Source organism: Antechinus flavipes, chromosome 2 (genome assembly GCF_016432865.1).
Source record: "Antechinus flavipes isolate AdamAnt ecotype Samford, QLD, Australia chromosome 2, AdamAnt_v2, whole genome shotgun sequence".
Taxonomy (NCBI): Eukaryota; Metazoa; Chordata; class Mammalia; order Dasyuromorphia; family Dasyuridae; genus Antechinus; species Antechinus flavipes.
In genome coordinates, this window is record NC_067399.1 from 528,578,530 (window position 1) to 528,603,192 (window position 24,663).

At 34.3% G+C, this 24,663-nt stretch overlaps 1 protein-coding gene across 1 annotated transcript in view; it reads left to right on the top strand.

Moving 5' to 3' along the window:
• TEX9 (testis expressed 9) overlaps window positions 1-24,663 on the top strand; it is a 52,948-nt gene that overhangs the window by 22,520 nt on the left and 5,765 nt on the right. Inside the window, exons 6-11 of the mRNA XM_051980708.1 lie at window positions 78-163; window positions 3,926-4,104; window positions 6,596-6,678; window positions 7,135-7,308; window positions 18,142-18,276; window positions 23,931-24,065. Coding sequence (XP_051836668.1) covers window positions 78-163; window positions 3,926-4,104; window positions 6,596-6,678; window positions 7,135-7,308; window positions 18,142-18,276; window positions 23,931-24,065 — 792 coding nt within the window. The remainder of the gene's footprint in view (window positions 1-77; window positions 164-3,925; window positions 4,105-6,595; window positions 6,679-7,134; window positions 7,309-18,141; window positions 18,277-23,930; window positions 24,066-24,663) is intronic.

Genomic DNA, 24,663 nt, shown 5'->3' on the forward strand with positions numbered 1-24,663 from the left:
AAAGCCAATATGGTATAAATGTGTCATTTGGGAAATGATTGGATGCTAATTAATTGCTAGTTTATTTTTCCCTCTAGCAACCAAAGATCAATAAATCTGATTGTGTGACTGAAATTCAAAACAAACCACAGGCTGGGAATAAAGGAAAGAAAAAAACTTCAAGGTATATATATTTTGAAATATTACTTTCATTTTCTAGTTTTCAAAACTTAGCAATATTATCACTGTGAATAATTGAACTTTCTGAATTTCTTATCTTGTTTTGTTCAGTTGTGTATGATTCCACATGACATTGGGTTTTTTTTTGTAGACATTGAAATGATTTGCCATTTCCTTCTCTATTGGATTAAGGCAAACTGAAATTAAGTAATTTGTTCAGGGTCACACAGTAAATATTTATCTGAAGCTAGATTTGAAATCAGGTCTTCTTGAATCCAGGCCCAGTGCTCTTATCTACTGAGCCACCTTGCTTCCTCCTTCTACATAACTGCTTTTACTTTTATATGTAATTTTACATGTGTATTATACTCATTTTCATAGATTTAAAACATTGGAATGATAGGACTGTTGTGGTCTTAAGTGAAATTACTGTGTTTCTTATTATTAGTAATTTAAGGTAAACTATCTTCTTAGAACTGGAACTAGAACAAGTCCTTGACCCCACCTTTTAGCATACTGCCTCACAGTAATCACTCGACAAATTTCTTTAATTCATTCTCAACTAATCTTTTTCCCATTGTATTGTTATCCTTTCCACATTGTTGGGGGTTAGGAGCATAGTGCTCCTTTGATGTTTTCTAGATCTAGAAAATCTGTGTAAATTTTTTTGGTCCTTTCTTCATACCAATTTATTTAGCTATTCGATACTTTATGGGGAGCTACTTTGTATTTCCAATTATTGACTAACACAAGAGAGTATTTTGGTATGCATGGGACTGTACTTGCTGCATTTGACCTTCTTGGGTTTATCTCTGGCATTATCTTCAGAATGGGTCCCATCCCCTGTACATTTACTCTTCAAGGGGTCTTCTTACCTGAGAGCTTGACATCTTCCCAGTCTTCCCCCTCCAAGATCTTCAAATTCAAAATTCCCTCTATGATTATCATTTCCTATCTTTTCCTGTCATTTGCTGTCCCATGTCTTGAGCCTGCCCTTTGTCCTCAAGAACACCTCAGCTTCCTCCTATCCCTCCATGCTCTCCTAGCTCTTCAGGGCCCTCCTTCCTCATAGTCTTGATGATACCACTAGCCAGTGAGACCTTGCCCTGCACTCTCAAGTTTGGCTTGTTCCTTCTCCTCATTCTCCTGCTCCACCAGGGGCACCTTTGTTACTGCTGACCCATTGCTGGAGGGAATTAAACTGGGTTGTGTGGATCCACTACTCTCCCCCTCCAGGAAGCCTCATCACCATATACTTACTTACCTACCCTTTTATTCGTTTCATTAAGTCCTAGTCACACTTCTCAAAATGTCTCATCCACACCTTTTCCTTTCTCCCCAAATCTCTCTCTCTCTCTCTCTCTCTCTCTCCCTCTCTCTCTCTCTCTCTCTTCTCTCTCTCTCTCTCTCCCTCTCTCTCTCTCTCTCTCTCTCTCTCTCTCTCTCTCTCTCTCTCTCTCTCTCTCTCTTAACTCTCTCTCTCTCTCTCAAACTCTCTGAAACTCTCCTCTGTGTGTGTGTGTGTGTGTGTGTGTGTGTGTGTGTGTGTGTGTGTGTGTGTGTGTGTGTGTTCAGGATACATTTAGGAACAGGAGGATGGGAACGGAATCACTTTTTCTCATTGCAAACCACTGGGATCCTCAGCTGCTCTTTTCTCTGTGCCTTCCTGCCATCTGTTGCTGTTTTAGATAAGCTGCTCTTCTCAGCTTCCAACACCTGCTGCTTCTCTGTTGAATTGAAGTTTTTAGACATCCAACTCGGGTCTTTCAGCTCATCTTTTTTGGACTCAGGTCCACAGGCATCCAGCCAGCCTGAGGAGCCCTTAGGCTTCTGTATTTGCATTGTTATTTTCCTCCCCTACCTCAATTGCTCGTGCTGGAATTGTTGATTTTTTTGAGCAAAGGTGGAAAAAAATTGGCTTTCAACTCCCATTCTGCCCATGGCCATGCAAATCACAATGGGAATTTCACCTGGGAAGACTTGAAGAAGCTGGGAAGGGTTGGTGACATTTGTCTGGTTTTCTTGTTAGTTTTCCCTAAGAACAAAAGAAAACAAAACCTTCAGTGTTCTTCTGCATGATGGGGTCCTTGGTCCCCGGTAGCTAAGAAGTCCAAGACTCAAGCTGCAGAGAATGCTGACCAAGGCTCTAAGCGCTTCACACCCTGGAAACCCCGTGGGGATTGTCTTGTTCTTAAATAGTCCTGTTGTTCCTTGTGGAATTCCTTGCATTGACACAATTGTCAGGATCTCCACACTTATTATATGCAGTCAGAAGGCAAAGGTGTAATGTCAACTCCCGGGCTATTTTTCTCCTGTGCAATTTCTTTGTGGGTTCATTAGGAACTACCTGCCTTATGGCAGCAAGTTCTCCACTGTCACACTGGCTTCTAAGGTTAATGGCTTGTTAATGTTTGTTAAAGGCTAAAACTCCTTATTGGAACTTAAGTTATAGCTGGCATAGTAATAAAATTTTTGCCTCTTGATTTGGAGATGGTTTAAGCCAACTAATTCTTTTTTTTTTTTTTTTTGAGGCAATCAGGGTTAAGTTACTTGCTCAGGGTCACATAACTAGGAAATGTTAAATGTCTAATACCAGATTTGAAGTCAGGTCCTCTGTCCACTGTGCCACATAGCTGCCCTCTACTAATTCTTTTTTGAGGCATTTTGAAATACCAGCTGGGAACCCTAGTATATTTCTGGGATCAAACCTCTATACCCCATCATTTGGTTATCCTGTATGGGGAGAGTTCTCAATATATTTTAAAATATATTTGTCTTCTGTACCCCGGTACTCTTTATCAATTTATGGCCCTGTACAGGGAGATTTTGACTGCACCTCATCATGTCCTTTATGAATTGAAAAGTTCCTTGTCAATTTCCTTTTTTGAATTAAAGAATTAAAGAGTTAAAGGTTTTTAGAATTTACTTTATAATTTATAATATTTATAATTTTAGAAAAATGATTTATTTGAAAGTTCCTTTGGTATTTAAAAGTTCTATTATTTTAGCCAGAGAAACTGGGAATTATTTTAGTCAGAGGAACTGGGTTCAAATGCTACTTCTGATGATTGTTTATTTGTGTGACCTTGGGCAGGTTATTTAATCTCTTTTGGTCTCAATTTTCCCAACTGTAAAATGAGAGTGTTGGATTAGATAACCAATGAGATCTCTTCTCATTCTTATGCTATGATCCTTTGAATAGTTTTTCATTGAAATATTTCTACTTTTTCTGAGTTTTCAGATAAAAATTAGTTTTTCAGACTTAGTTCTTTAGCTTGAGTTTTAAGGGGATATGATTTTTTAAAATTGGAACAAAAAATTTCACCAAAAAACTATTTCAGGATTAAATTATGTACTGTTATAAAAAGATCCTTTGACTCAGAAACTAACAAAATGGAGTTATTTGGTTCTGTAAAGTATGGTGCAGGCAGCATAAGCTCCTATAGCACTTTTCTAAAGCCAAGTAAGATGAAAAGTAATAGGTTAAATTTAGAACATGAATTCAAGGCTCTCTGCTTCTGATGTAGATGCCTACATCTTTAGAAGCAGAGCCATTACCTAGCTTGCTAAGGACTAGTTCAAGGTCCTGTGATTCATAAACACTAAAACAACTAATAAGGCATTTTGTTATGTTATATAACATGTGTATGAAAGTATTTCTAGAAATAATCATACTTCATATTGTATATTTTTGATTTTTCAGTATTTTAACCTTTGATATCATACAGCTAAGAGAAACAATAACCTTTTATGCTTTTTATTTTAGTGTAAAATTGAAACGTGCTAATATTCAAATTGCCAATGATGTTGCAGTCCCAGAGGACTTCAAAGACTTTTCACTTACAAACACAATTAATAGAATTGAAGGAAAATTAGATGAAGGAGATTTATCTGATGGCATAGATGATGAGATTTTTCCTGGTCTCAGCGAAGACATTGGAACAGGTAGACTTTCATTAGCAGAGATTTTAGGGTGTGTATGTATGTCTATTCATGTCACAACTACAATGTTGAATAAATCTTTGGAGAAAATCAATTTTCTTGAATTTTTAAAATGTTATACTGTACTTGGTACTTAGTAGGTACTTAATAAATATTTCTTGATTGATGGATGTTTCTTAAAAAGATGTTAAAGTGTAATAAAATAGTTAAAATACATTTAAAGTAACCATTCAAAAAGATTTTTATCCTCTGATTTTTTTTCTCATGGTAAATATATTAATTGTATGGTTATTCCTCATCTTATATAAAATACCTAACTAGGGTCTATTAGAATATTATTGTTGGATAATGTGATGATTTAAATTTCTACTATTTGTGTACTATAATAATCATCTTGGCAAATGATTAAGAGCTAATATTAATTTTTAGCTAATTTAAAAATAATATTCATTATTCTAAGAGCTAATCTACAGTGTTTGCTTAAGATATCTCAAATTAAAATGGCATTCTGAGTTCAGGTTTCAATTGATATTTATTCTATTCTTTGAATTAAAATTTTTAATTATCAAGCTTTTACATTTTCTTTCTTACACCCTTTATTCCTTCTGCTCCTCTGAGAAAAGAAAAAGAAAAATCTTGTAACAAATTTACATAAGTTTACAAAACAAATCCCCATATTGGCAATATCTAAAAATGTGTTTCATTCTGCATATTTAGTCCATCATCTCTCTTGTCAGGAGATACTTAGCATTGTGTTATGTTCCTTTGAATGATGGTTAGTCATTTCATTGATCAGTTAATCTTCAAAAAAATTTTTTTTACAATGTTGATACAGTATAACTTATTATTCTGGGCGAAGTTATTTCACTGATTTATTGTTTTTAACAGCCAACATTTTATACCTTTGTTTACAAACGAAGTTCAGTTTAGTTTTTATCCACATTGACTGTCTGTAAGCTTTTGAAAGTGATAATAGAAACAAGTAACCAATGTATACAGCTTGTTTGGTGAATCTTCATCCTCATTGCTTTTTCTGGACAAATATACTTGGATGCGGTATGGGACATTGCTTGTTCCTTTGGCCCAGACAGGTGTCAGTGCTTCCATCTAGAATTACCATTTCTTTCATGGCAAATTTGTAGATTTCCTTCAGAGCTTAAGAAGTTCACTTTTAAGCCTACTCCGTGAATCTGATTGTGATGAATGGTCATCAATGGCAGAATGTTCCTCCTTTTTTTCCTCTACCTCTGTTTGCAGGAACCATCCTGCCCGGGACCAAATTGGAAAGGAATCGTTTCACTTTTTATGCAAGTTTTCCCATATTTCTTTAAAAACAAGCTTCACTTCTTCACTTCTTACAGCCCAATGGTATTCCATTACATTTATATACCATAATTTATTTAGCCATTCATTAATTAATGGATTTTCCCTTAGTTTCCAGTTCTTTGTCAATACAAAAAGAGCTGCTACAAATATTTTTGTTGATATCAGATTTTTATTTCTTTGGGATATAGTGGAATTATTATTAATGGAATCACAGGGTCAAAGGAGATGCACAGTTTAATAACTTTTTGGTTATAGTTCCAAATTGCTTTTCAGAAGGGTTGTTCCAATTTAGAACTTCACCAACAATGTATTGATGTGTCTGTTTTCCTCTAATAATTTTCATTTTTCTCTCTTGTCAATTTTGCCAACCTGATGGAAATGAGATTAAAATCTTGGAGTTTCTTTGATTTTCTTTCCTCTTAATTATTAATGATTTGGAGCATTTTTTCATATGGCTGTATCAAGAGTTTGGCTTTCTTAGAAAATTGCCTGTTCTTTAAACATTTATTATTTAGCAAATGATTCTTGGTCTTATAATTTTGAATTTGTTCTTTATCTTGAAAACAAGATTCTCATCAGAAAACTTGCTGCAAATACTTTTTGTTCAACCATTTATTTGTTTCCCTTCTAATTTTAGCTACATTTTTTAAATAAAAAAAAATTAAAACAATTGCATGTAATAAATTTTCTATTACCATGTCTATGATCATCTTTTATCTATTGGGCATGAATTATCTTTGTATCCATAGATCTAAAAGTAATTTCTTCTGTGTTCCTCTGATTTATTTAGGATGTGACTTTTTGTATCTAGGTCACATATCTATTTGGATCTTATTTTTGACATATAGTATGATATATTGGTCTAAACCTAATTTTTGCCAGTCTGCTGTCCAATTTTCCCAGTAGTTTTTATCAGATGGTGAGAGTTCTTACTCATATTGCTGAGGTCTTTGGGTTCATCAAACACTAGGTTTCTAGGTTGGTTTGCTTTGGTATGTTATGTAAATAAAATATTCACTTTCAAAGGCATGTAACTTCAAAGCTCAGAGGTTTGCTAAAGATGAAAAAATTTAAGGTAAGGAAAATGCACTGTCTAGTGAGAGAATGGATATATAGTAGGAAGTTCCAATGATTTAAAAGTATTAAATATGACTATTTAAATTCACAGAGGCCCAGATCAGATTTTTAAAGGCAAAACTCCGTGTTATGCAGGAAGAATTGGATAGTCTTGTATATGAATGCAATAAAAAGGTAAGCATTTGTAGACTCTTGAAGAGAATAATTTATATGTAAATTATTGTGTCCATGTTTGTAAAAATATACTTTCTTTAAATATTTATCAAGTTTATTTTTATACATTTCCTAGTCCTTAAACTATAATTAAATTTTGGGATTAATACTATACAAGATTGCAAATTGTGAAATTTGAATATGTTGAATTTGAATATATTAAAAATATTTCATTCTGAGATTTTTAGTGTCATTTCATAGAAGTAAAGCATTTTTCTAGTTTGGTAACTCAAATTTAAATTAAAATTATATGCCCATTATTGACTTGAAAAAGTTTTAAAAATATAAATATTGATAGCTTAATATTTTTTAGGAAATATTTATAAATCCCACACAGTATTACATCAAATTCTTTTATGTAAATAGTATATTAAATTTGTTTTTTATGTACACTAATATACAGTTATTTAACTATAGGAAGATGAAGTAAGAAATTTAAAAGCCTCTCTTAAAGATATTAATGAAGATCGTGTTAGAATGGAGCGAACAATCAATATTCAACAGTCTCAGATTGAAAAATATAAAACTCTTTCAGAGGAAGCAAACAAAAAATGTGATGGATTTCAGCAACAGCTGACTGCAGTAGAAAAGGTAATAATTTTGCATTCTTTGTTTAAGGGCAAAGATAGTCTAAAATCATTAAATATACATACTTTTATAGACAGCAGGTTTTGTTGTATAGTTATTTGTTCACTCAATATTTACTTAGAACTCTTCCATATGGTGGCAAGAGATAGGTAAAAAATAGAAGGGTTACTATGCTAGGGTGGCTCATGAGAATGGTAAGTGTTAAAGATAATTAAAAAAAAAACTTTTAATATTAACATGAAAGTAATTAAAATTAACATGAAAGTAAAAATGAAAGCAAAATACCAGATGAGGTATGTCACAAATTTAGGGAGTTCAGCAGTTAGTGATATATAGTATCTAAAGTTCATAGTAAACATAATCCAGATTATATTGTATTAGGTGTCATGTTACCTTCTTTATACTAACTTTTGGTGTGTTTAAACACTATTTATTTTCTTCTTGAGCAATATTTTCTTTAACTGTTCTAATCTTACATAATTAGTTTTTACCTTTTTAGTAAAATTTAATAAGACAGTTCACATATCATCAAGACCTCTCAGCAAAGACCTGAAAATGCAAAGAATGTTATTAAATCTCTCTTTCTCAGCAGTGGGCATTTTCACTGACTGTATTCCATGTCTGGAATATTCTCTCTCCTCATCTTTTAACTACTAGCTTCCTTGGCTTCCTTTAAGTCCCAAATGAAATCCTGTCTTCTTCAGAAAGCTTTTCCCAACTCCTCATAATTCTAGTCTTTTCCTGTTAATTATTTCCTATTTCTCTTGTATGTAGCTTCTTGTTTGTGCATAGCTGTTTGCTGCTTGTTGTTTTCTCCTTTAGTTTGTAAGCTCTTGGAGTGCAGGGACTGTTTTTTGCCTCTTTTTTGTATCATCATTTAGCACAGGGCCTTAGCACATAGTAGGCCTTGAATAAATGTTTATTGAGTAAATGATATTAGAAAAGGTAGCATGGAATAATGGATGGAGTGCTAGATTTGGTTAAGACCTGGATTCAAATTTTGCCTGACAATAACAAGTTTATAACAATGGGAAAATCACTTAACTTCTTTGACAGAAGCTTAAGTTCTAAAGAAGTTGTCTGTGTTAATGGTGAGAGTTCCTATACCATTGAAATCATGTATCCTTGATGTCGACATTGTATTATAATATACCTTGCTACCAATTTTAATTACATCTGCTCTTCATTTATATAGCCTCAAAACTTGTCTTTTCTTTTTTAATTCCAGTACTATAAGTTTATTCTATAAGTCACCTAACTGGTCTCCCTGCTTTCAGTATTTCTTTTCAAATCTTATATCATTCACCATAAAAAAGAATAATATTCTAAAAGCTCAATGGTAGCATTCTAAAGCTAAATAGTAGCATTTACAAAGTTTAAAAGCTTTTAGTGATTTCCTTTTATCAGATAAAGTCTAAATGACTTAACATTCAAGGCCACCTGCAGATATTACATAGTAGAAAGAGCCCTGGATTTGGAGTCAAAACACTTGGGTTCAGATATTGCCATGGGTAAATCATTGAAACTTTCTGGGCCTCCTTTCTGCAAGATGAAGACTGGATGGGCTGAAGTCCTTCTAGCTCTCCATCTTATTGCTCCTTTGCCTTTTCTTTTGGCCAAACCAAATATTTTGCCCTTTCCAAACACTCATTCTGCCTCCTTATCAATGCCTGGAATGCTTTCTCCTGTAGAATTAATGTTTCTCTCCTCCATGTTAGCTTTCATTTCACAGACAAGGAAACTGAATCCCAAGGAGTTTAAGTAGATTAAAGCCCAAGGTCAGACAGGAGGTCATTGGTTAAATTTGAACCCAAGTCCTCAGACTCTCGCATCAAGGCTCTTTCCAACACACCATGTGCTACCTGGGAGGATTGGTCACTAGGCGATAATTTTTTTTGGCTAAAAGGATTCATGAAGACTTCCCTTTTAAAGTGTAGAAGGAGTAATCATACTGGTAAGATCATGTGTGCTTGTGAAGAATTACATAAATTTGTACATCTTGGTGCATGGTATCCAGTTCATATCATAGGTTTTGTAAATGCCTTTGAATAAATGAGTGAAATGTATAAACTCTTTTATATAAGTTATTTATTCTCTATGAAATTAGAGTATAAGCCACTGTCTTCAAACTGAATTATGTATTTCTAAGGATCCACTTATATTTATACTCATTGCATTAACATCTCTAATTACCCATGTCCATCTCTAAACATAACAAAAACTTCATATAAAAAATACTTTAAGCCACTGGCAAAATGAAGTAAACACATTTTTTAAAATTCTGTTTAGTTTTTATTATCATAGTATTTTTTTCCAAATACATGCAAAGATAATTTTCAATATTCACCTTTGCAAAACCTTGTATGCCAAATTTTTCTCCTCCTTTCCTTTTCTCCCCCTTCCTAAGATAGCAAGCAGTCCAATATAGGTTAAACATATGTAATTTTTCTAAACATATTTCTATATTCAGCATACTATAAAAAATCAGATCAAAAGTAAAAAAAAAAAAAAAAAAAACCAAGCAAACAAACGACAATAACAATAAAGGTGAAAATGCTATGTTGTGATTCACACTCAGTTCCCCCAGTCCTCTCTCTGGATCCAACAAGATCATTGGAAATGGCCTGAATCATCTTATTATTGAAAAGAGCCACATACGTCAGAACTGATCATCGTGTAATCTTGCTATTCCTGGGTAAAATGATCTTCTGGTTTGTTCATTTCACTTAGTATCAGTTCATGTAAGTCTCTCCAGGCCTTTATGAAAGCATCCTGCTGGTTGTTTCTTATAGAACAATAATATTCCATAACATTCATATAGCATAACTTATTCAGCCATTCTCTAGCTAATGGACATCCATTCAGTTTCCAGTTTCTTGCCACTACAAAAAGAGCTACCACAAACATTTATGTGGGTCCTTTTCCCTCTTTTATGATCTTTTTGGGATTCAGACTCACTAGAGACACTGCTAGATCAAAGGGTATGCATGGTTTGATAGCCCATTGCGCATATTTCCAAATTAATAAGCACATTTTTTACCAAGCTATAGTGATTCTTAAAATCTGTCTCAAGATCTTAGATTCCAAGGTAATTTTCTAAATGGTAATTTTCTGGCAACTAAAGTGCAGTGCCTTCTCATAGCAAAAATTTTGATCCATTTACAATTAGTGGAATAAAAATATAAAGCACTTTGCAAACCTTAAAGTACTATGTAAATGCCAACTATTATTATTTTTTTAGAGACAGCTAGATGATACCATGAATGGAGTGGTGGGCCTGGGATCAGGAAGATCTAGGTTCAGATTGCACCTCTATCTCTCACTAACTGTGATCCTGGACAAGCCTAATTTAACTTCTGTTTTCCTTAATTTCCTCATCTGTAAAATTTCCTCATCTGTATAACATCAGAGATGTTATAAGGATAAAATTAAATATTTGAAAGGAATTTTGCAAATCTTAAAGCACTTTAAAGCTTTTAATATTATTAGTGAAGCAGTAGGACAGTGGATAAGAGAAACTAGCCTTGGTCAGAAATAACTGGATTTAACTCCATCCTCTGAAACATCCTGACTCTGAGTTATTGGGAAAGTCACTTAATCATTTAGTGCCCCTTGTAACTCAGAGCTTACAACTTATAGAGCTGGTGCTGATCTTCACTGGTATAGAAAATTTCCTTTCTATTTTTTCTGTATCAATTTTCTATATCAATGAAATCATAGGTCTAGGTACCAAAAAAATGATGGCTGATTAAACATTTTTCTGTTTGCTATAGTGTAACCATATCAGGTCTTTACTTAGCAATGCTTTTATCATATCTTTTTTAAATTGGAAAGCCTAGCCCAGAAATGTCAAACATAAAGTCTGTTTATATATGCAGTCTATAATACTCCTGCATGTAGCCTGAGCTAGATTAAAATGTAATTGAAAAATATTTAGCAAAATTTTTAAAATACAGTGAAATTCAGATGTGAACTAAGATGTGATTTTCTAAGTCAACATGTGCCTGTAGGGATCTTTAAGTATAGTTTATCAGTCATAGTTTTTATTTGAGTTTAACACCATTGCCCCAGTCTACTGCAGTTTTAAAATTCTGAGGCCATTAATATAATCATTATGAATCTTTGCAATCTTATGTAATCTTTGCAAGCCCAAATATCAGGCCCAAACCTGAATGAGAAATAATTCCTTTTTTAAACATTTCATTCATTCCCTCCTTTATTGATCTGAAGTATGATACTGAGCTATCAGTGTCTCATAGAACCTTCAGGGAAGCATATATTTAGACTGCCAACATTGGAAGAAGTATGGAACCTCTAAATTAAGTATCCAGGGTACTTTCATAATCTCTCTACCCAAAGCATAGCAAATCACTCACTATTTTAAATCTGTCTTTTCAAAGTTATATGCACTTTATTGCTGTTCCTCTTCTAGTTGCTACACATATCCTGAGGATATGAGATAATTGTCTTTTGTGTAAAGAGCACTGGCAAAAAGACCAGCCCCCAAAGTTTTGGAACTGTTAGGACTTTAGTTATATTTATCCTTTCAAATATTCTCTTTGAGGTGTAGTGGAAAGAGTTGTAATTTGAAAGATTAATGCAGGACATTCACTTTCTACTTCTGATGTGACCTGTTTAACTAGAAAGTCACTTAATCTAAGCTTTAGTTTCCATATCTGTAAGATGGGATAATGATATTTCCAGCACCTACCTTACACAGCTGTTGGGAAGATCAAATTAAATAATATACATAAAACAGTTTGCAAAACTTAAAGTGCCATTTAAATGTTAACAATGATAATTATGAAATCATAGATCTTTTGAAGTAAGGTTTAAGTGAGGGTTATAAAGTCATTAGCAAGATGTTAGAGCAAAGAGAAAGAACTTAAGGATTAGTGTAAAAAGGAGCTGAAATGAGACCGAAGGAACTGTGGACTTTATAGTCAGTAGGGAATACTTATCTTTTTAGTTTGAGCAGTCAAATAAATTAGGTTTGCGCTTAGTGTAGCTACCACCCACAAAGCTGTGAAGGAGGCTGGTGATAGCAGATGGTATACATACACAGTTTGATTTGTTTGGGACCACATACAGAAGAGCATGTGTTAGTTTTCAAATAAAACAGTAATACAGCCAGGAGAAAATATATACTGAAGAATACAAATCAGCTTTTGATTACCTACCTCACAGAACATACCTCCTCTATTTCACTCTTTGCTTAGGACTCACAGTGATAAGATATAGATAGTGTGTATGTCTTGAGCAGCAGCAGCATTAGTTAAAGAGAAAGTCCCTGAGGAAAAGAAGTGGTCTTGTTTGGTCCAGTATTAACAAAGGGAAAACACTTGAAATACCTTAGTAAGATAAAAATAAATGGCTCTAATTGTGGGCATCCTCTGAGGCCCTGTCTTCATCCCTTCATCCTCATCTCTCTGTACTTTCTCCCACAGAGATGTTGCTTACTGGTTCTCTGTAAATGGGAAGTAGCAAAATATAGTAGTAGACTTGGAGTCAAGACACTTAACTAGATTGTGCTCCTGGGCAAGTCCCTTAACCTCTTTGAGCTTCCGTTTCTGCATTTGCAAAATGAAGATATATGTGTGTGCATACACACACACACACACACACACACACACATATATATATATATAAAATTTTATGTGTATATGGTAAACCTTGAAACACTACATAAGATGAGTGAGTTATATTATTATGACTCTCAAATATCTAACATTTCTCCTTTGAGTTCTAATTCTGCATTTTCAACTGCCTCTGGAAAATTTCTCCTTACATATACCCCAGTAATACATCAAAAACATGCTCAAAACTGAACCCATTATCATTTATTTTCTAAGTTTTTGGGCAGAAATGCACTGGCATTCTTATGTGACCCAACTTCAAAATTTTAGGCTCATTCTTTAATTTTTTCTTCTCTCTTTTCCAATATATTTAGTTAGTTCACAATCCATATTGATTTATTCTCTGATATATCTCACACCTATCTCCTTCTCCATACTCATGCTGTCATCTCTTGTTTGTACTTAGTAATTTTTCTATCTTTGCAGTTCATCCTTTACACGGCTATCAAAATCAGCTTTCTAAAGCATAGTTCTGATTATATTTTTCTCTTGATCAAAATCTTCTATGGCTTTCTGCTACCAAATAAATGAAATAAAAAATTTGTCTATGACCTGCCTTTTTCACAATTTTCCTTTTCATACAATCTCTCCTGGCATACTGAATTGTTAGCTATTATTCACTCTCATTCTTCTTGCTCCTGCCTCTCAATATTTGTACATGTCATTTCTGGAAATGTCATTCTTAATATCTCTGCTTATTCCAATGCTTTATTTATTATACCCTTTCCTCCACCTGGAAGTGTCCCTTTATCATGGTATCTCATGCTACTCTTCTCTTACTCTCTTTAGTAGTATTGTTATTCTTTTCCCTCTTTTTTCCATTTCAATATTGCTCAGGCAATTTTGCTCAGACATCTACATTTGCTACAATATGAAAGAATTTGGAGGTATAATCATAATAGACATTGGAGAAATATAAGTAGAGTATCCAGTATCTCTAAATAACATACAATTCTCTCTCATGGTGATCTTAACAGCTCCCATGGGTTCAGTTGTCTTTACAAATAACTCACAGATTATATGTATATATAATTCTAGTTTCTCTGCTGAGTTCCACTTCCTCATCACCAGATACTTATAAAATATTCTGTAGATATGTAAAAGTCAGCATCTCTGAAACAACCTATCCTTTAAAATCAAATCCTCTTCTGAATGTCCCCATTTTTGCCCAAGGTACCACCACCTCTCATTTACCCACATACAAAACTTCAGTGTCATCCTTGACTCCTCACTCTCCTAGTCAAAATACCTCCTCAATTGCCAGGTCTTTTCAGTTCTTTCTCTGCAACATCATTAACATCTATGCCCTTCTCTCTTTATTCACAGTCACCACTACAGTTCAGGCCCTCATCACTTCTCACATGTGACTGGGCTATTTTGACAATCTCCTAACTGGTCTCTCTGCCTACCATCTTTACTCTCTTCTCCATTCTCTGTACAGCTGCCAAAGTAACATTTGTAAGGTAGGTGTCAGACCATGTCACTCTCCTATTAACTAAACTCCTTTAGCTCCCTATCACGAATACAGACCTTCCTACTTGGCATTTAAATTCCTTCACAGCCATGCTCCAGCCCACCTTTCCAGTTTCTTATATATTACTTTCTTTCACATTCTCTACAAATCTCTACAATCCATCAACAGCCAGATTGGCTTTCTTACAGTTCCTTAAACCTGACATCCCATCTCCCACCATTCTTCCTTGATACAAACCTGAAATTCATTCCCTTCCCTTCTGCTTCTTAGGGTTCGTGGCTTCTCCTTAAAGCTCAGCTCAACTCCTCCTTCTCCAAGAGACCTTTCCTGCTCCTCTGGCTGCCGGTGTCCCTAATAACCCTGTCCTTAACACACACACACACATACACACACACACACAAATGTGAATTATATGTGAATATCTGTGCACATATAATGTATCATATTATATATGCATGCGGATTGTCTTGATGAAATACAATGTAAGCTCTTTGAGGCTTTATAGTGAATCCTCACACCATAGCAAGTTGACTACACATAGGAAATGCTTACTCATTAATTGACGACTTTGGACTGTCTTTAATAGAATGTACTTCTGTGGTATATAATTGTAATGGAATATTATTGTGCTATAAAAGTGATAAGGAGGATGATTTCAGAAAAACCTGGGAAGACTTCCATGAAGTGATGCAGTGAAGTGGGGAGAGCCAGGAGAACATTATACTTAGTAACAGAAGTACTATATGCTAATTAATTGTGAATGATTTAGCTATTCTCACCAATACAAGGATCCAAAACAATTTAAGTGGACTCAATATGAAAAAAATGGTATCTGCCTTCAGAAAAATGACTGATGGCATTTGAATACAAACCAAAACATACTAATTTTCCCTCTCTTTCCTTTCTTCCTTCTTTCCTTTTTTCTTTCTTCCCTTCCTACTTTCTTTACTTCTTCACTTCCTTCTTTTCTTTCTTCCTCCCTCCTTCTTTTCTTTCCTTCCTTCCATTCTTCCCTCCATCCCTTCTTCTTCCCTTCATTCCTTCATTTCCTCCATTTCCTCTTCCTTTCTTCCCTTCTTTCCTTTTTGTTTTTTTCTGTAAAAATGACATTAATATAGAAATGTTTTATTTCATCACACATCTCTAATCTATATCAGATTGCTTACTGTCTTAGGGAACAGGAAAGAGGAGGTGTAATTTGGAACTCAAAAACTAAAAAAAGTTAAAATTTTTTTTACATATAATTTAGGGAAAATAGTATTTAAAAATAGGATTTGAATTTCAATGGTATAATTTTAAAGGGATAAAAATAAACTTCACAGGTAGGGACTAGGGGAGACATAATTAGAAAAATTTGTTTGTTAAAGGTCTGGGGGTTGTATTAGCTTAATATAAGTCTGCAGCCAAAACAGCCAATGTAATGTTGGACAGCATTAAAAGAGTTATAATTTAAAAACAAGCTGAAGATATAATCCTTTTATACTCTTCCCTGGAAAGATTACATATGAAGTATTACGTTTAGTTCTGGCTGCCATATTTTCAGAAGACAATAAAAAGCGTCTGAAGTACAGTATCCAAAATAGCGAAGGCCCCTTGAACCCGTGTGTGTGTGTGTGTGTGTGTGTGTGTGTATGTGACTGGAGGACCTGGGGATGTTTATCTTAGAAAAACAAAAGGCTCAAGGGAAATTTGCTATTTGAAGGGCTGACATATGGAAGATCAGACCTATTTTATTCTAAACTTAGAGGACATAACTATGAACAAAAGAGAAGTTACAAAAAAGGTAAACTTAAGTTTTGATGTCTATACTTTAGAGGCTATTCAAAAGTAGAATGGACTGACTCAGAAGGTGATGGGTCATCCTGATTTGGAGGCCTTCAGCAGACACTAAATAACCCATTGAGATTGCTTACAACTCTAAAAATTTATGATTACATGATTATTTATAGCTATTATGATATTGTCCAAGGATGAGGATCCTGAAGCCAGACACTTGAAGTACCTTAAGATCCTATGGATCCATGTCAAATACTCTTTCTGTTATGCTGAACTTTATAGTCACATTCTATAGAATATAAAGAGTCTGTAGAATAGAAACCATTCTAGTTTTGAATGTTTTAAGGTTCAAAGACCTATTGGAAAAACACTTTGGTTCTATGCCTCCTCTGTAACACTCACATTACTTAGAACTAGAAGAACAATTTGCATGACTTTAGGTAATATAAATGAAAAGATAATTAAGGAAAGCTATATATTCCAGGTAATTGATAGACCAATAATGACTCTCCAGAAAGGATTATTAAAAATCTTTTCCTTCTCAGCAGAAAGGTGGGGAAACCCGAAGACAGAGAGTAGCATTCATGATCAAATTTTATTATTTTATCAGTTTTTTTATTTTTCTTTATGACAAGGAGAGAGTTTAATTCTGAGGACACCTCATTGGTATTTATCTAAATTACTTAACCTCTACATCTCCTGCTACTAACAAAGAAGTATCATACTTTTATTATTTTTTTTTTTTTTGCTAAGGCATTTGGGGTTAAGTGACTTGCCCAGGGTCACACAGCTAGGAAGTATTAAGTGTCTGAGACCAGATTTGAACTCAGGTCCTCCTGACTTCATACTTTTTTTATGATAAATAAAACTTTATTTTTTTCTGTTCATCACAGATCAGGATATTATAGTTGTATTATTTACAATTTACATTATTTTTCCTGGAAAATATAAGTATAAAAACAAAGTAATCACATGAGATGTTGCCAATTGGATTCATCAGAAGCAAAAGTTTAGTCTTTGTCAAAGAAAAATCAACAAATCAAATCTGTATAATATAATCAAATTCCTCTAATTCATTAGGAAAACAATGTATCAAATTCTACCTCAAAATGTATTACACAAGTCATTTAAATTAAAACAGAATATTCCTCCAAATCGCTCTAAAATAAATATATCTAAGAAGCAAACCATCAAGAAGTATAACCTTTTTTTATTTCTTTGTGTCCTTTATTACCTGACTAAAGTACAGGAGAATGAGACTGATCCAGTTGTATGCCATATTAGCACCTTTTGGGGGGGCCTAATAGCTTGAGTGGAAATATTTAGTCAATACCAACACTAAGCAGCTAATTATGAATTTCAGGTTCAGACACAATGTTTGGAAAATTGCTGTGTAGGTTGGTATTTTCCATTTAGGATTGGGATTTCCCCACTGTGTTAATGGAGAAAGCACTATATTTCCTGAAATCTTTGCAAATAACACCCTTCACACAATGCCTCTGTGGTTTTCTGGTGAGGTTTTATGTATGTTTTGTTCTAATATTTTTGTTTGTTTTTAATTTGTCATTAGCTTCTTCAAAGGACTAAAAAAATGCTGCTTTTATGTGTAATGTGTAATGTCATATAAATATTCTAAAATGTTGTATACTAAAAGACACAAGTTGTCTCAATAAAATGTTATAGACAGTTTATTTTATTATCATATATTCACATATCTTGATATATGTTTCATTAACCATGTTCATGTACTGATTTTTTGATTACTTCCTACTTCTTTATTGCCAGAACTTTTGTATACAAAGTCATCTACTTTTTTCCTAAGGTAAAGAATGGGGGGAAAAAATGGACAAAAGGGAATGATAAAATACAAAATGAATTAGATAATTGAAAGAGCATATTATATGTTATGTTTGTTATTAATATTCTCTCCTTTTTTGGTTTATACTACAGGAATTAGACAACAGAAAGAAACTACAAAAACAGGCTTCATCCAGCCAAAGTGCCATAGAAGTCCGCTTGAATAGAGCTCTTGAAGATGTAGAAAAGTATAAGCTTGAGTTAAATAAAATAAAGCAGAGTAATAAGGTACAGAAAAAACGTGGGATAATATTTTGGGAATAATCGCCTTCATTAGCATTGTTATCTTTTCTGTAGAATAAACAGGGAGCTAGATGGTGCAGTGGGTAGAGCACTGGCCTTGGAGTTAATAGGAACTGAGTTCAAATTTGGCCTCAAATTTAGCTTAATTAGCTGTATAAACCTGGATAAGTCACTTAACTTGATTGCTTTACCTCCCCCAAAAAATAAAATGGAAAGGTGTTAAGGGACAGGTCAATTCCCTAGAGCCTCCACAACTGTGGATCATAGCATCTGAAGGTGTTGCAAGGCAGCCTATGCTGACTCAGGTGTTGCAGACTAGGAATGAGATAAATTGGAGGCAGAAGGAAGAGGAGAGAGATCAGATAATGCAACAGCCTCTCAGGTCAGAGAACAGCAACTGGCTCTCAGTCTTCTTGTGTCATCCTCTCACACAAGGAGATCCATAATGCAGGTCTGGGTTGGATCTCCAGCAGCCACTGTCAGGTGGCTCCTGTGTATTCCAACAGCTCCCATGAATTCCAACAGAAGGACAAAATATATTCTTAGAAATTTTAAGTTTAGAGAAAAATGCTTTGTTTTCTACATAACTATGCATTGTTTAAAAAGCAATCATCTACAAGTGAAACAAATAACACACAGGTTAGTGAAGACACATGATAATAAGTATAAGCTGTTTTAAGCATGTATTGGTAATATGTACTTCTAAAGGCAATTTATAAACAGAAAACATTTGTGTACTAAATCCATAGCAAGAGAGACAACAACCTAAATTGTTTATTAGTCATTAAGAGGTATTGAGGAAAAGAGGATAGCCTTTGGCATATTAAATAACTGCCATATGAAAGATTTATGGGAAAACCTGGCTAAGAGTTACGTATACTAAAGAGTAATATGCACTAGTAGAGGAAGTATCCACATTGATGAAATCCCTATATATTTCAAAACATCAAAGAAAAATCAGAATTATATATCTTGAATTGTGTCATAGTTTGTTGTCTGCCCTGTAATTCAGAGGATTATATCTCCTAAATAGAGATTTATATCTCTTATGTTCGGAGAGAAAAACCTGGAATCTGCTATATATCTGTCCTCAAGTTTAATAGTTTGCCAGTGACACAGATGATAGAACCTAGAAGTTTGATTATGTTTGCAGTTAATAAAGAATTGGGTTTAATTAGTAACACTTTGGAAAATAGAACTCAAATTGAAAGTGATCTTGATAAATGGCCCAAAATTATGTTCCTGAAAGATATTTAATATCTTAATCATATATACTTAATTATGAAAAAGTAGATTTCTGTAAATAGCAGAACTCCCCAGAGACATTTTATGTGTATCTTTTTCCAGACATTTCTTATTCTCAAAAGCCATCTTTGATCAGTGGCTTAGCCTATACCTGTATCTATATTGGGGTACCAAAAACAATTGGACTTCTTTAACTGTCAGATATAATTGAATGTTTCAATGGTGTGTTATTTTATCAGTCTGTATGTTTTCCAAAAAGGAAAGTTGTAATTCCATATTTCTTAGAAGATGAATTTATAGAGTAGTTAGAGTAGTTATGGTTAGCTGGTATGAAATGATAGGTAGACAACCATAGAGGGAAAAAAGAGTTTAAATCATGGTGGACCAGTGAGTTAATTTAAACCAAAAATAAAGTGCTATTTTTAAAACCTAATATGATCTTTAGGCTGTGATTATGAAAATGTGACATTTATTGGTGTAAAATTAATTCCTATGGTATAGAATCTAATTAGTATAACATTAGGGGATTTTATTCAGCGTTAAGATTCATTTGAATTTAGCATCTACTATATTCCAGACATGTTAAGTAGAGAGTATACAGAGGTGGAAATGAAACAAATCCTGCCCTCGAAGAGTTTGCATTCTACTTTGGGGTAAATAACACATACACATAAAAAAGCTAATTAAAAATAAAGTCCGTGTAATATTTTTTATATAATTTGTTTTGTATATTTTAAGACAGTCTCTCACCCTTGCAGTGTCATGATAAAAATAAGTATAAAAGACTGTGAACAAGATAACTGCATTTTATACATCAAAATCAAAAAGGGAACAACTTAGAAGTAGAGAGATTCAACAAAAATCAGATTCACTTATCATATTGTATCATTCATCAATCATATCAATATACATTTTGATGCTTGTTGACTTGTCATGAAAGGGGAAGGATGATGAAAAATATATTGTAAACTATAGTCTGGGATTAAGGAATGCAAAAAACTAAGCATTTGTAGGATATTTTGAAGTATCACTCATGTATGAAGAAAGCTTTCTTCAAGAAGAGAGTCAAAAGATGTTGGATGTAGTAGGCACCAAATAATTACAAAAATATATATAATTGACAATATCTTCACATAGAGAAATTGGTTAGAGAATATAAAATCCTGTAGTATAATAGATTCAGCCAGTAGAGTAAGAGGCAGCCTTGAAAGTCTTCCAACTAGACATTAGCCATGTGTCAAGATCATGGGAGATTGTTTGACAAGTACAATCACCAAGATAATTTTGTTCAACAAGGCTCCTCATTATCATTATCAAATGAAGCATAAAGGAGTGACATATGCTCATCAAGGGGGTTTGTCATTGTCATGGAAATGTCTTATCCAAAGTTCAGATGGAAGGATTTGCTGAAAATAGTGAGGCTCTCCAGGTGGTCCAAGTGACACTATGCCAATCGCATCCACCCCAGAATACTTTGGGGCTTGGTCAGTGAAGGCCATAACTACCCACAAGAGAGCCTTTTAATGACCCACAAAGTTAAAAACAGGTAGAGGAAGCTTCTTTTGGTGCTGAACAAAGAGCTTCAGGAGTCTGGTAACAGAAGACCTTTGTTCAAGCCCTGGCTGAACCAGTTACTATGTAGGTGACTTTTGGCAAATCATTTCACTTGTTTCCTAATTTGTAAAATGAGTGGGTTGGACGAGTCTCTAAATTGGTTTTGCCTCTTGTCCAGATAATGAAATATAGCTAGATGACCAACTCTGTCTGTCTGTCTCTCTCTCTCTCTCTCTCTTTCTCGTTCTCTCTTTATATGTACACACACACACACACACACACACACACACATATATATGTATATATAAAACTAAATAAATAATACAAATAAAATTTGTAATAAAAAATAAATGGAGAGTGAAAGTATTTCAATTGCACTTCATCTTACAGTCCTATTTGAGGACCTATTCATTGTTGATGTGTACTGAGAGACTTAACTAAGTTAGTGGTTCACCTAATCAGTCAGTCAATAAACATTAAGTGCCTACTATGTAGCAGGGACTGTGCTGAGTCGAGGTTACAAGAAGAGGTAAAAGCTTTCAAGGAGCTTACAATCTAATGGAGGACACAACAAGCAATCTTATATAGTACAAACAATACAATATGCAGTACAATATATAGTACAATTGTTATTGTATACAATAACAATCTTACAGTACAAACTATATACAGGAGAAATGAAATATGATTAAAGAGATGAAAGGCACTAGAATTGAGGTGTTGGGAAAAGGTTCCTGTAGAAGATATAAGGTTTTAGTTGGAATTTAAAGAGAGCCAGGAAATCAATAGGTAGATATGAGGAAGGAGAACATTCTAGTCATGGGGGACAGGAAATTCCTATAGCCAAGAGAGGGAATGTCTTGTTTCTGGAACAGTCAGGAGGTAGATTGGAGAGTATGTGGTAGTGTGTTGTGTACAGAGGCTAGAAAGGTGGGAGGGTCTAGGTCACTGGGCTTTGAATGCCAAAGGGAGTATTTTGTATTTGAATCTGGAGCTGATAGGGAGCCCCTGGATTCTAGGAGGGAGTGACCCATTCAGCCCTTCACTTTATGAAAATCACTTTGGGCGGCTGCATAGAAGATGGATTGGAGTGGGAAGATGCTCGAGCAGGCAGCCCACCAGCTGGCTCTGCAGCAGTCTGGAGGGGAGGCAGTCGAGGGGACACAGGCAGGAATTGGCAACAGGGAGGCTGTGTAGGGTGAGAGGTGGGTCTGCGAGAATGGCACAGGACGGTGTGAGAGGTACCTGAGTGGGGAAGGTTTGGCAGAAAGATAACGGATTGAGTTTGAATGGCCTGAGAGGCAGTTGGAAATGAGAGGTCAGCAGAGAGGCGGTGTGCAATAGGTGGGGCAGAGAAGGGAGGGTGTCCAAGGGCACATCCCAGTCTAGACAATGGGATGCTCCTCCTCCCTCTTGGATCGCCAGGCGCGTATCTTGGGGAGTAATGAGGGGACTACTGTGGGCTTTCTAGTCAGCATTATGCTGCCTGCAGAGAGGAGCAGCGCCTGAATTCAGATAAAGCTTCACTATCTAGAAGGAACTCCTCTTTCATTAAAACTTTGCATAAAAGATCTTTCTTTGTAAGCACCATGGACAAGCAGGCTGCCTATTTTATGCCTTACTGGATGTTGATATTCAGAAAATTATTGGACAAATTTACCTCTATACTTATATAGCAAAGATTTGAAAAATATTCCTAAGAAACAGGGTTTCAGAATATCAGTTTGGTATGCTTCAAAGATCTGTTATTTTTTGCGAGTAAGTTCTTTACAAGGGCATAATGTTGTAATCCCCTTGTTTATTAGTAGATAAGTTTGCAGAATAAATATGATTTAAAAATTCATTACCCTGTAGGCAACCTGGTGCTGAGCTTCCATGAATTTAGTCCAGACAAGTGACCCATAATTCATTGGATAAAAGGAGATTAGAAAGACTAAGGGCAAACATCTTCAGTAAGATCAGAAGAAGTAGCATACAATCTTCTAAGATAAATTTAGTTTAGTTATGGGGTTCTTAACCTTTTTTGAATCATGGGCCTCTTTAGCTGCCTAGTGAAGCCAATGGGCCCTTTCTCAGAATTCTAATATTTTTAAATGATTAAAGGAAACACTAAATTTTAGTTTAAAAGTTCATGAAAATAATGTAATTTCTTTTCCCATCCAAGTTCATGAATCCCCTGAAATCTATCCACGTGAACTAGTTTAAGAATCTCACTTTAGTTTAGAAAAGGTTTGTAATATTGAAGCCATCTAGTAATACCTGTATATATCTGGTAACTTTTTAGAAATTTTTCTTTAAGCTAGGATTAAACAGCTATTTAAGATCACTTACATGTCTCTTGATTCTATAACTCATGTTTTACAATGGCTCAGTAAAAGATTTTTTTAGAATGAAATCCTTATATAAAATATAAAAATCAAAAAGGAGAGAATCACATTCTTAAAGATCAAGTAGACAGTTTTAAAACTCTTACTTTTAGTTTCTGATACAGTCATGGTCTTCCAAATTTTTTTTTATTCAAGTACTTTTCCAAGTAGAGGATAGTAGGTTATGCATGGATAGTATTGGACACAGAGTCAGAAATACTTGAGTTCAAATGTGGCCTTGGAAATGTCTTCACTGTGTGACTCTACACAAGTCATTTAATCTGTCGATCTCAGTCTCAACTATAAATGGAAATAATTAATTATAAATACCTCTCAGAGTTTTGGTAAGTATCAAATATGATCAAATAAGCCTTAGCTGAATGCCTGGTACATAGTAGGAACTTTTAATAAATGTTTGTTTCCTTCCATTTAGATCAATAAATCAGGGTGCTAATTTTTTCTGCTCTTTTATAGGACTTAGCAAATGAAGAATACAAGAAAATTGAAGAATTAAAAACAGAAAACAGGAAGCTGGAAAAACAAAAAGGAGAGTTAATGACAGGTTTCAAAAAACAGCTGAAATTAATTGATATTTTAAAAAGACAAAAGGTAAACTTATTCTGAAAAATTAAGTCATGGATAATATAACTGTGTGTATGATTTTATCACTAAAGAATTTTTTGCCTTTTAGATACTTGATTATAATTCTTTTGATGTAATTTTCACATACCAAATTTTATAAAGCCTAGTTATTTATCATTATCATCATCACATAGGGAAGGGGTATAAGCATTTATATAGATGATGTGCCAGGAACTGTGCTTAGCTTGTTTACAAATAATTCATTTGATTCTTATGACAACTTTGCAATATGTTATCATCCCCATTTAACAGTTAAGGAAACTGAGACAAAATACTTAGGACTACACACTTTCTTCCACTATTACTACTGGTTGCCTCTGAGTACCTTGATATATGCATGAAATTGAACTAGAGTTTACTGAAGATGATTGTAGAAAATGTACTATGAAAACTCCTCAACCAGAAACACTCTTGTGAGCAGCGTATTGGAGAGAAGGCATTCATTCCTGGAGACCTTTTTTCTAATCTCTGCCCCTGGCACAGCACCAGTGTGAATGTGGACAAATCAGTTATGGTCTTACTGTCCCAAGGCAAGTTTCAAAAACAAGAAGATAAAGATGAACTG